The 12505-nt window shown below is 46.5% G+C and overlaps 1 protein-coding gene across 1 annotated transcript in view; it reads right to left on the bottom strand.

The window, feature by feature from the left end:
- PLCB1 (phospholipase C beta 1) overlaps positions 1–12505 on the bottom strand; it is an 842442-nt gene that overhangs the window by 202360 nt on the left and 627577 nt on the right. Inside the window, exons 12-13 of the mRNA XM_030887038.2 lie at positions 8432–8514; positions 1099–1189 (exon numbers count right to left, since the gene is read on the bottom strand). Coding sequence (XP_030742898.1) covers positions 1099–1189; positions 8432–8514 — 174 coding nt within the window. The remainder of the gene's footprint in view (positions 1–1098; positions 1190–8431; positions 8515–12505) is intronic.

Here is a 12505-nt window from a genome sequence, read left to right as displayed (position 1 = left end):
AACAAATGTACAAATGTGCTTGACATACAATGGGTGTGTGTATGGATTGTGATAAGAGTTGTACGAGCCCTCAATAAAATGATTTAAAAAAGAGAAAACAGCCAAGAAACAAAAATAAAACAAAACAACTGGAGAAACCTCTATCCAAGCACTAAGGGGCGTAGCTGCAGAGTTCTTTGGGGTCATAAGTAGCTCCACATTTTCTGCCAGGCCAGGGCTTCACACCACCATCAATTGCAGGCAGGCCTGATGCCCAGTGCTTTAAGCTTGCATGGCTAATGAGAAAATTGTCCACACGTGTGCCAGCCACAGGTCAGGGCATTTTAGAGACTCTATTGGATTCCCATAGGTTAATCCTCTTCTGTGCTTGCAATGAGTCTGGGGACTGGTGTGAACTCACGTAAGCAAGTGTGGAGACAGGACACAGCGCAAGAAGAGGGAAGAAGCTACTTTGGGACACATCCCTGCTGCTTCCTGTGAACACAGGCCTGTGCCACAGCCGGCAACTGTAGGCCCCAGTCGCTGAACCTGCATTTCCTGAAAGGGAAGTTGGCAGCCCGTACAGACGGCCTGCCTGCAGTGTCCCCATTTGCTGTCCATTTCTCTCAAAGGACAGGATGGGAGGAGGAGTGATAACGTCAGAGTTCTGTCCACTCTGGACTGTGTCTGAGTGGCTTGTAATGGCTGGGCATTCTGCCCTCCTGAAGGAGTCACGTCTTGCCAGGGAGAAGATTGGGAAGAAAAGGAAATGCTTGGCTAGCAATCTCCCTCCTGGTCAACCAGCTCATTACCGGCCACGTCCACATCCTCAAGAACCACAAATAAGGAAAGGGAAGAAGACAGTCCGCTCATCATTTCTAACCTACCGAAGCCCAACCCATTGCCACGGCAACCCCATGTACCACACGAGCAGAGCCCCTCCCTGGGGCTTTCTTGATGGAGGTCTGTTTCTTTGGGCTCTGCTAGGTGAGTTGCAACCATCAACCTTGAGGGTGGGAGTTCTGGTGCAAACCTTTTGAGGCACCTCAGGAAGTCTCTTGCCCCACCCCACCGTACACGGTGTGCCTGTTTATCCCTTGCAGGGCCAGTGTCAACTCTACTTACTGGGTACTTTTCCAGTGGTTCCATGAGAAGGGCATCCCCAAATATCAGTCGGCAGTACTCTGCCATCTTGGCCTGCTGCTTGGGGCTGAGGGAAAACAAGAAGTTCAGAAAACAAGCTGTGAGTCTTCCTCTGGTTACCAGTCAGTCCCTGCGGTCTCCTTCCTTCTAACCCTCCTGATAGTGGGCTTGCCTCTGGAGAATCTGAGTCACAAATACAGCTCGATGGTGAAAGCAGTGGGCACAAGGTCCTTTCCAGAGATGGACGCCCCCACACACACAGGCAGAGGGGACAGCAGCCCCTTGGCCTGGCACTGCCTAGATGATTTCATTCCCTGACTGCATGTCCAAGGCAAGGCCCTGGAGAAGGAAGCATGGCTCCACAGGAGTTCCTGAGTCAAGCCTCCATCCACATCCAGAGAGAGTTGAGTTGCCGTGAGGAGCCAGAGTGAAGCTGTGAGTTAGACATTGGGCTTCTAGCCCCAAGGTCGGTGCTTCAAACCCACCAGCCACTCGATGGGACAAAGATGAGGTTATTTGCTCCCATAAAGATATATAATCTCAGAAACCCTAAGAAGTAGATCCTACTTGGTGCTGGAGTTGGAATGGGCTCATGGCAATTTTTTTTTTCATTGTAAAGGATTGTTTATAAGGAAAGAGGTGAGGGAGAGAGGAGGAGAGGAGGTGGAACATTAAATATTTCACAATGTGGAAAAGGGCTGGTAGTGTGTGCACTAGCTGAGGGGGGTCTTGGAGGAAGGGTAAAAAGGAATTGGCCTCTCGGGAGAGGGCATTGGCACGTTTTCTGTGCAGCATGGGAAGCTAAGGAGGTCAGAGCCTAGGTATATTGCCGATAGGAACGTGATCTGATGGAAAAAGGCAGAGCACCCATGTTCCCGAGGCTCTGGGCCACGGTGCCTCTCTCCAATCTGGGAGAATCCTCACTGTTCTTGGAGAGACAAAGCATGCTGAGAAGACGGCCTGACCTCATGATGCAAGGGTGCTTTAAATATTGAAAGAGCAGAGCAAAGGGCAGACGATGCCAGGGCTTGAAAGGGGGCATCTGCCAGCCAGAATAGACAACTGGCACACCCGGCAATGTGGAAACCCAGCTGATCACGTGGACATCCATATTCTGGCAATTCTCCTGGTTTCCTTGACCTTAAAAAAAATATAGAATCTTTTTCTCATTTGGCAGCATGTTCAATATTGTTATGGAGTTAGTCAATTCCGTTGGGTTTTATGGGTGTTGATTTTGATCTACAGACTGTCCAACTTGATTTCTAATCATATCTCTGCATGCAGACAAGGGACTGGGGCTGTGCTAACGATACATACAGGGACAAAAGCGTTCTTTACAGATGACTCAAAGCCCGTAATAAAACGGGCTCCTCGTTTCAGTCTCTCTTCTGTGACTGCTCAGTCTGGACAATCGGCTGGTTTTTCTTGGTGGGTGCATATGGGTGGCAGGGTGTCGGAACTTTGGGAGTTCAAATCATTAAGCAGTCGTCCTCTGGGAAAAACACTTTAGAGCCTGTCTGCTTTCTCTCTACAAACCAAGCATGCACTTTGATGGCTCTGCGAGTTCTCCGAGGAGCTGGCTTCTTTTGCGGCTGTGGGGAGAGGCACAGGGGAGATGCTCAGAGTTTGCAAACTCCTCTTCACAACCTCACACCTTCTGAGAGCAAATCCTTCCACAAGTATGAGGCTCTCCTCTGTGATTTCTGCAGCCCCCAGCCTATTCTGCAGCTCTCCTCAGTAGTGCCTGAGAGAGGGAATGCTTGAGTCGAGGACCAATCCTGAAAAGCGCTAGAGTGGTCACTTAAGGACAGCCTGCTAGGAAATGTGTTGATGAGACCCTGGGGAGCAGGGTTGAGTGGCCGATGGGCAGGGCACAGCACCGGGCATGCTCAAGTTCAGATGTCCTTGCTCTAGCGACAACTTGTACAAGTCAGTCTGCTCTCTGATTGACCATAGGCAAGGACAAGTCCATTAGCGGCAAGCAGCACCAAAGAACTTGTCCAAACCTGACACAAATACTACGGATTGGCCAGGTGAAGTACCATAGTACCTTGCTGCTCCAGCTATGGCCCATGGACCAGTAATACCAAATCACCTGGACTCTGTTTGAAACATATGACCTCTGATGCAGATTTCTAATCAGCATCTCTGGGGTCCTGGGGCCTAGGAATCCATGTCTTCACCAGCCATCTAGGTAAGTCTATACAAACAACAATAACAGCTTTACTGGCCTGTATTTCACAGGACATACAATTCAATACTTCAATCGAGATCATTCTGATGCATGCCCAAATTTGAGATGCTATAACTTGGGGTTCTCAAGTCTGAAGCGAGTCCCTTTGATCAGAGACCGGGAGTGGAGGGGTAGTTTTGACCCTAGTCCTCAATTGACCCTAGTGCTCAGCTTCTGGAATTCCCCTGGCCCCCCATGTCTCAACAGCAGAAGAGCTTAGGGGGGATTTTCTACCAAAGCAAGGGACAGGAGGAGCCCTCTGCCCAGCATTCCCCAACCCAGACCCTCAGAAGTATTTGCTAGAGCCAGGATTCTCCCCAGCGAATCACCTCATCTGTCCGGGATGCAGTGACAGGGTGGAGTCCCCAAGATTCGGATTCACTGCTTGATGGGGGGAGCCCTGAAATCTGCATTATAACTAAGCCAATGTGGCGGTCGTCCTGAGACAGTGTTTTCTGCAAGAGTGACAGTCTGTGGTTCACCTGGAGTCTCCGGCTAAGTAATGATTCAGATACTGTGCCTGCGATGGGGCTTGAGTCTTTCTGCCTTTCCAACAACTTCCCCAGGGATGTAGAGACTGCTGCTGCAATGAACACATGTTGAGGAGTAAGGATCCCAGGTTGACTTAAACTTCTTAAAACTGGGGCCAAAACAGCTGATGACTGGTGGTGGGAAGAACAAGAGGTAGATGCCCAAGAAAAATTGAACATGGGTCATTTTGTGACCCGATCCAATCCTTCATGCTCTCCACAAGACCACATGCTCACCTGATAGAGAAGTGAGTCAAAATCAAGGGCCCACTGAGCAGAAGTAGGCAGAGGGAAATACAGTTACTGTAACCGAGGGTCTGTATCGCTGGAATAAAAATCAGCGATAACATTGTATTAAAATTGCAAGCAGCAAACCAAATCTAAACAAATTCCAGAAGCATTTAGCAGCATCAATGTCTGCTACCATGGCTATAATTGAGAGGGGCCGGAGGAAATCCTCAATACATTTTTAGCTTCAGACCGTGGCTTGGCTGCTGGCAAAAAAGACTGGAGGTTCAAGTCCACCCCAGAGGGACCTCCTAAGAAAGTCCACTCAGAAGAATCCACGCAATGAGAATCTTATGACACACGGCTCCACTCTGAGCCACAGGAAGTCACCATGCGTCAGAATCACCTTCATCAAAAGTCAGTTTCCCCATAATGAGATGGATCTTATTTCATGGGATGCAATTATAAACTTCCCTATGTCAAGAGAAGGGGCCAGCGAGTGGAACTAAGCCAGCCTCCTGTTCTACAGATGAAGTATCAGCAGTCAATAGAAATTCAAGATGGTTAAAAAACCGTATAGTGGTTGAGCCAAGGTTTCTACTAGTCCTGCTGAATGGACCCTGGACTTGCAGCTGCTAAATAAGGAGGTCTGGTGGCTAGTGGATTACACATTGAACGTCTAACCCCAAGATCGGCAGTTTGAAAAGGTTTAAAGTCTCAGAAACCTGAAGAGGCAATTCTATTCTGTGCTGCGGCCTCACTATGAGTTGGACTCGACCCATGGCACTGAATTTAGCTGCCAAAGTACCTAGTACACCACAGTCAACTGATTATTTATAAAGGATTTCCAAGTCTCCTTTCCCAAGATTCAATAGCAGCGTTGGAGGGTGTGAGAATCTTAATTCTAGAAGCACTCTAGGAGCTCCCGATGTGGAAGGTGTAGAAGGGCACTGACAAACCACTGTTTCTATTCAGCTCTCTCTCATCTTAGGACCCGTTGGACACAGCTAGTGGCTGATTTCTCACCAGCATCTCTGATTCCAAAAACAAAGGCATTCCCATGGAGTCCATGCTGTCACAGTGACCCCCTGTGGGTTTCTGAGAATGTAAGCGTTTACGGAGTAGAAAGCCCAGTCTTTCTCCCACAGAGCTGCTGGTGGTTTCAAACTGCCGACCATGCGGATTGCGGCCAATGTATAACCCCAACACCAAGAGGGCTCCTGCATCTCTGCATAGTTTCTTTCAAACAGGTGGAGAGAAAACTCACAGATTGTCCTCTGCCCCCACTCTTCAAACATGCATTTCATGTGGTGTTGTTGCTTTTGAATCTGTCCATTTGGAGAGGTGGCACAGAGGAGAGGAACACAGCTCCACGGAGATGGGCACGTGGCTTTGGCGATGCATTGAGAAGGTTTCTAGCTGATGTTGCCTCCAGGCGTAGTGGGCACGGATGCTAGGACTGATGAATGATGCCTGCCATGGTTTTGGAATGGGCAAGGCAGCAAGGCTCGGGATTACTAGCAAACGGCTTTCTTTGGGTAGGTTTGTTTCTCTGCCACTAAATTATTGCAATGCTTTAGGATAAACGTGTGAGCCCTGGAAAACACGTTTTCCTGTTTTCTTTGGTTGCATAAGGGTTACTAATCAAATTTTAATAGCTAGAGAAGTATTCTTTTCAACCAGAAAGGCAGTTTTCTGGCTTTTGTGTTCAAGGTAGAACTGAGCTTCGACGCCCAGATTTGGATGTTAAAGACGACAAAGAAGGCATCCTGTGGTTGGGGTCACAAGGCACAGAAAGGCAGCTGCCTGGGGGCCGCCACTGGTGGCCTTCACGTCACGCTTGGAAGGCTGAAGATGGTCTTGCTGAGGTGTGGGGCGATGATGTTGGGAAAAGCATGCATTTTGAGACCCTTGTCTCTCAGCTCTGCCCTGTTTTAGCCGGATGGCTTTGAGAACGTTACTCAGCCTCTGGGACTTAGTTTCACCCTCTGTAAAATAAGGATGATCATAATATGTACTTTTGGGAACCCCTGAGTTTGTGGTGAGGATTCTGTGAGCCTAAAACCGACAGCCTTTAAGTCAATTCCTACTCATCGTGCCCCTACAGGACAGAGCAGAATTGCTCCCTGGGGCTTCTGAGACTGCGACTCTTAACAGGAGCAGACGGACTTCCTTTTTCCCAAGGAGTTGCTGGTGGGTTTGGAATGCTGCCTTGGTGGTTCGCAGCCCCGCACTTAATCCAGTGCGCCACCAGGGCTCCTGGTACAAATGCAGGCGCGTGTAAGAGACCTGGAGCACACTCATGTCATCATACTCCCCGCCATCGAGTCAGTTCTGACTCCCAGCATTCTGATGGGGACAGTGTAGAGCGGCCTCTGTGGGTTTCCAACTTTCTCTTGAGGAGCAGCTGGTGGCTTTGAACTGCTGATCTTGCCATTAGCAGCCAGATGCGTAACCTCTACGCCACCAGGGCGGGCTCTTTTCATTATGTAATAGGTTCCCCATAAATAGTAGCTGTTATGTTCATCACAGCTTACCTCTAACATCTGGCTAGCAGTTGAGTGAGCTAACAGTTTGTCCTCTGCTGAGTTCCTAACTACTAGCTATTGTGCTTATGGTGGGTGTGACTGACACCGGTCTGGCATTTCTGGGAGAGTTCAAGGTCTGGGGTGAGATCACAACCAAAGGAGAGAGCACTTTTAAATTTGGTCTCACTGAAATAGAAATGTTAGGAAATGTAGTAAGTCAGAAGCCTTCTCTTTGGACAGGAAGTAACCCATCAACAAGTGTCAGCAGTGCCCCAGGACAAATGGATGGCACGAAAAGAGAAGGTCCCCAAGGAGAGGCCTCAGGGCAGACCTCCTATGCGCTGCTGTAGAGACAATGCTGTCTCTTAGAGACCCCAGGGGGCAGAGTGGAACTGCTCCTTATGGTCCCAAGACGGATTAACAGAACAGAAAGGCTTGTCTTTCTCCACAGAGCAGCTGGTCAGTTTGAACCTTCAATCTCACAGTAGCACCAGTGTGTTTAACCCCACCCTGCCACCAGACCTCCTTTGGAGCAGGCTGCATCTTGCATCCAGTGAGAAGAGAGGCGCCCCTGTAAGTCCGAAGAGAAGTGGCCAGGGCACAGAATAAATTCTTCTCACCCCCGCCCCTGCACCCCCGGGGCCCTCCAAAGAGTTAGAAAAAGTGTCTGTCAAGGGACGGGTCAGTCCTTGGATGACTGTTATGGAGTGGCACAGCATCAGGACCTAAAATGGATTTCCAGAGGCAAACGAGACACAGAGACTTATAAACTGGGGGACTTCAACTGAAGGTCTCTCTTCACACGAACACATGTTCACATTTCAGCTGACACTGGGTGGTGACGACACTCGTTCTTTACGAATCAGTGAATTGAAGCTCACGTGGCAAATGAGTTGGACAAACAGAAGCAGTGACCCAAGAATGACTCTGTCAATTAGAAGGAGAGGACGCAGGAACTTGTGAGCCAAATTAGGTCAGGGGCGGTTGGCTTTTAGTTGAGAAATCTGGCCGATCCGTGAAATGAAAGGGAGCGGTGCTATTCTCAGGCACCCCTCACCATCCCACGTAGTCTTCTGACACGGATCTCAGGGGCTACAATTTTAGTTCCAGGGGAGAATAGTTGCCTTTAAGGTCCCTTACGTTGAAGAACTCGATGATAAATTGATATCCAGTACTTCGTAGCACATTTATGCCAAAGTACCTTTTCTTCATGTCACTCTGCAGTAAGTGCCGTCGGTGGTGAAACAGGAACACATTGAGAAAGATTTGCCAACAGGGGAACCAGTGGACAGGGGCAGGACAGAGCGCGTGGCAATGGGAGTTCTGGGTAAGCCCAAAGAGCAGAGCAGCATTTAGAGCTCTCCCACCGCCAGCCCAGGGTGTGAGGCGTTGGCTGCCTGCATGTTGCAAAACTGACTATAAAATTTGCATGCAATAGAAAGCGCTAATGAAGGAGAATTATAAAAGTGACCCAATGCACTAAAAGTCTATAATAGAGACATGCCTTATGGAAGGAAATGCATTCCACTGCACTGTTAAGATAGAGAGTGCAAGTAATTGAAAACTCATACTATGACATGAAAATAGATTTCCCAATTCCAATGGATTACTTGAAAGTTAATGAGAAGTAAATGAACGAATTCCATCATCTACAACTAAAACATGCCACATTATATATATCACACGATTGAACTATACTCGTAATAGTGTCAAATAAGCTTAAATCTGAGGAAAAATGATTAAACATGCCTAATTCTGGTAAAAGACTCTCTGCTGAATGTATTACTTACGAATCCACGTGATTCTCAAAGGAAAGGAGGATTGGAAAGGGTGAAGTCTTAAATGCACACTCAGCGATTGCTTCGATCACTTCCTAAAAATGAGAGCAGAGAAGCACATATTCAATAGGCCAGACTTCTCACTGCACAGCTTTGTCTGTGAGGCCACCTCTCGTCTTGTGGTTGCCCTTCTGATCCGCAGAACTGCACCCACAAGCTGCGGTGACCGCGCGGGAGTGAACCTGCGGGTGAACCGCAGAGGTGCACACTGGCTCTGCAAGGCATCAAGCTGGATTTGGGGGCGGGCCCTTCCATTTTGGAGAACGGTCCTTCCACTTGTTAAGGATACTTGTTTTCTCTTGGAAGGCATCTAATCACATTATTAAAAATAAGGGCAATGAGAAGAGCAAAAGGCACCCTCTCATGAAGTCATGCTGACTCCGTGACCTCGTGTATGGTTTCTGAAACCAAATCTTTATGGGGACGGAAAGCCTCATCCTTCTCCTCAGTAGCAGCGAATGGGGTTGAATTTCTGCCCAGGGAGCTAGCGGCCCAATGTCTAACCCACAGCGGCACGAGGGGTCCTTTTGGACAATAAAAGAAGGCAAAACATTTCACCCATAAATTCGCCCTCTGACTCAAACTACTGATACGTTTCCTGTTAATCTGTTTCTCATGTCTTTTTGTAACAGATATATATGCACACACACACATGTAATATACGCAAGTTTTAATATTTTGATTGAGGTATTCTTTGCGCATTTACGGTACATTTCACTATTTTTAGTATATTCGCAGACTTGTACAAACACCATCACAGTGTCAGCTAGAGTGGTTTAAGCATCCCAAAAGGAAACGCCATACCAGCCACGTTCCCTTCTTACACCCTCAGCTATACCTCCCTCCCATGCACAACCACGAACGAATATGGTTTGAGTCTCTACACTTGCCACTTCTGAACACTTTATATAAATGCAGTCATTCACTATGGGGCCTTTTTTGTCTGGCTTCTTCTTATTTTTTTAAAATCATTTTATTGGGGGCTCATAAACTCTTACCGCAATCCAGGCAACCATCCATTGTGTCAAGCACATTTGTACATTTGTTGACATCTTCATTTTCAAAACATTTTCTTTCTACTTGAATCCTTGGTATCAGCTCATTTTTTTCTCTCTCTCCCTCACCTTCCCTCCCTCATGAACCCTTGATAATTTATAAATTACTATGACTTTTTCATGGCTTACACTGACCGATGTCTCCCTCCACCCACTTTTCTGTTTTCTGTCCCCCTGGGAAAGGGTTATATGTAGATCATTGTGATCGGTTCCCCCTCTCTCCCCCACCTTCTCCTTACTCTCCTGGTATCTCTACTCTCATTATTGGTCCTGAGGGGTTTATCGGTCCTGGATTCCCTGTGTTGCGAGGTCTTATCTGTACCCGTGTACATGCTCTGGTCTAGCAGGATTTGTAGGGTAGAATTGGTGTCATGATGGTGGGGGGTGGGGGTGGGGAATTAGTGAACTAGAGGAAAGTTGTATGTTTCCTTGGTGCTATACTGCACCCTAACTGGCATGTCTCTTCCTTGTGACCCTTCTGTAAGGGGATGTCCAATTGTCTACAGATGGGCTATGGGTCTCCACTCCCCCTCATTCACAATTATATGATTTTTTGTTCTGGGTCTTTGGTGCCTCATACCTGATCCCATCAACATCCCATGATCACATAAACTGGTGTGATTCTTCCATGTGGGCTTTGTTGCTTCTCAGGGAGATGGCCGCTTATTTATCTTCAACCCTTTAAGACCCCAGACACTGTATCTTTTGATAGCCGGGCACCATCAGCTTTCTTCACCAAATTTTTTTATGCGCCCGTTTTATCTTCAGTGATTGTGTTGGGAAGATGAACATCACAGAATAGCATGATATTTTCAAGGTCTATCTATCTATCTATCTATCATCTATCTATCTAGTGAGCTCTCCCTATATAGTGAGCTTTTATGTCACAGCTTTAATAATTATATAAAATTTTAGAGGTAAAAGTTTCATAATTATTTTAACCATTAATCACCAACAACCAAACAGGCATATTTATAAAAGTTGTCATTCAACTAATTCTATAAGGAGCACCTTCATCTTTTCCTATTATCATGAATCTTCTTTCTTTCAAGAATGGATTCTTAGGAGGATGATTGAGTTAAAGAAGGTGAATACTGGGACAGGGCAAGGGAACAAGGGTGGAGATTTTTTTCCTACCGAGGTTAACTAGAGTTATTTATCTTGTGAATGTCTTCCTCACCACTCATCCTAAACCTTTCCTCTTTGATGATTACTAATAAACACCTATAGTATCATTTAGGGAGCCAGGAGGCATTAATGAGTAGATTCTTCCCCTCTGTGCACGAAGCCTGTATTCCATTCCTAGCCAGTCTTCCTCATGCACACCTACTACACGTCTGCTGGGGATAGATTCCATGTTGCTAGGACATTGAATAGGCATTAACAGTTTTCAGACTAAATGGGCTAGCAGACTAAATGGTCATCTACATCTGAAAATCAGCCAATGAAAATCCTGTAACTGACAACTGGTTTATCCCCAACTGACCACGGAAATGGTGTAGAACAAGGCAGCATTTATTTCTGCTGCCCTGGATTCGCCATCAATCAGGACTGGCTCAACAAGAGCCAACAACCACCAGTAAGGGAGCACTATGTCCCAGCTTTCAAGGACAAGACAAACACTTAAGAAAGCCTGTCTCAAATACCAAAGGGGGGGGGGGGGGGGGGCTTCATCCTATCCAGACCTTACAGAGGTCTATGAGGGGGAAGATCTCAAATGCCAACAAAGGACCACTAGGTAGACCTCAAGTTAAAAGTGAGAGGAGAAAAGAAACATTCTCAAGTGGAAGTACTCTCAACTCTGGGATCTGACTGGAGTCTTACCGGGCTGAGAAGATGCAGAATTTTGAAGAGAAACGTTTTTGGTTTCTACTGAAATGTCACAACAGCAAAGCCCCACCCCTCTACCAAAAACAGGCTTCTATTTACTTCCGATATTGATTTATATCATCTTAAAGGTGTTATCTCCATGTGCGATATGAGCATTTTTATTTTCGATCTCTCTCCGGGCTATAATGCAAGCTTCCTAAGTGTGGGAGCTTGCTTTCTTCATCGCTGTATCCCTGAGGTCTATGAGAGAGTAAAAGGACAATCTAGATGCTCAATAAATAGTTTCAAATGAATGGATGAACTCCTAAATTTTATGTAGAAAGGAAACATCATGTATTTAGTTGTGTTTCAATGCATTCTTTTTGAACTATGTGTAAAGATTTCAGGATCTGATAACCACATTATTTCTGTGGCAACTAGCCAAGTGTGCTTTTGTAGACTGAAACCACCCTGGACAATGAGCAAACAGATAAGTATGAGGACCACGGTTTTAACAAAACTTTTTTTTCTCACAAAAATATGTGGCAGCCCAAATTTTGCCCAGAGAAAGACATTTGTTGACTCATGGACTAACCTGGCTATTTGCTTACATAAACCTTAACATTTGATTGTAACCAATGGCAAATGTAAGTTTATATCACAGACATTTGATTGTTCCTCCATGTCCAATAACCAGGTAAAGTTTAATACCACCCTCAAAGGGATTTCCATTCCCAGTCTATTCTAACACTAAAAGAAAAGAAGTCTTGCAAAAGTCATTGTGACTAGAAGTGCAGTCAGTCTTAGCTGACTTTTCTGATCAGGGCTGTGTGAGTCTTCCTCGGGACGGCAGGTAGATGGAAGGTGCAATCGCAGAGCTGCCGGCATTCTGAACTTCTATGGACTCTTCACTTTCTTTTCTTCCCACTCTCCTGACTCCTCCTCCCCCCGCCTCACCATTCCTTCCAGAACAGTAAGCACCGACTTAGGAAATGTTCTCCAGCCTTTAAAACTAAAGAAAATATTTACGGAGTTCCACCTAATCATTTTAGTTGGAAACAACCGAAAGCGCTACACATTGCACGATGAATCCTGTCATGAAGGTTGAGGAAACGATGTCCAGGTTTTACTCTGTTTCTATCAGGGAATGGAATTCCCTTTA

Source organism: Echinops telfairi, unplaced genomic scaffold (assembly GCF_000313985.2).
Source record: "Echinops telfairi isolate 266 unplaced genomic scaffold, ASM31398v2 ScPeMD7_5592;HRSCAF=6446, whole genome shotgun sequence".
Classification (NCBI taxonomy): Eukaryota; Metazoa; Chordata; class Mammalia; order Afrosoricida; family Tenrecidae; genus Echinops; species Echinops telfairi.
The sequence above is the reverse complement of the archived record's forward strand: the minus strand, read 5'-3'. Positions and strand labels throughout refer to the sequence as shown.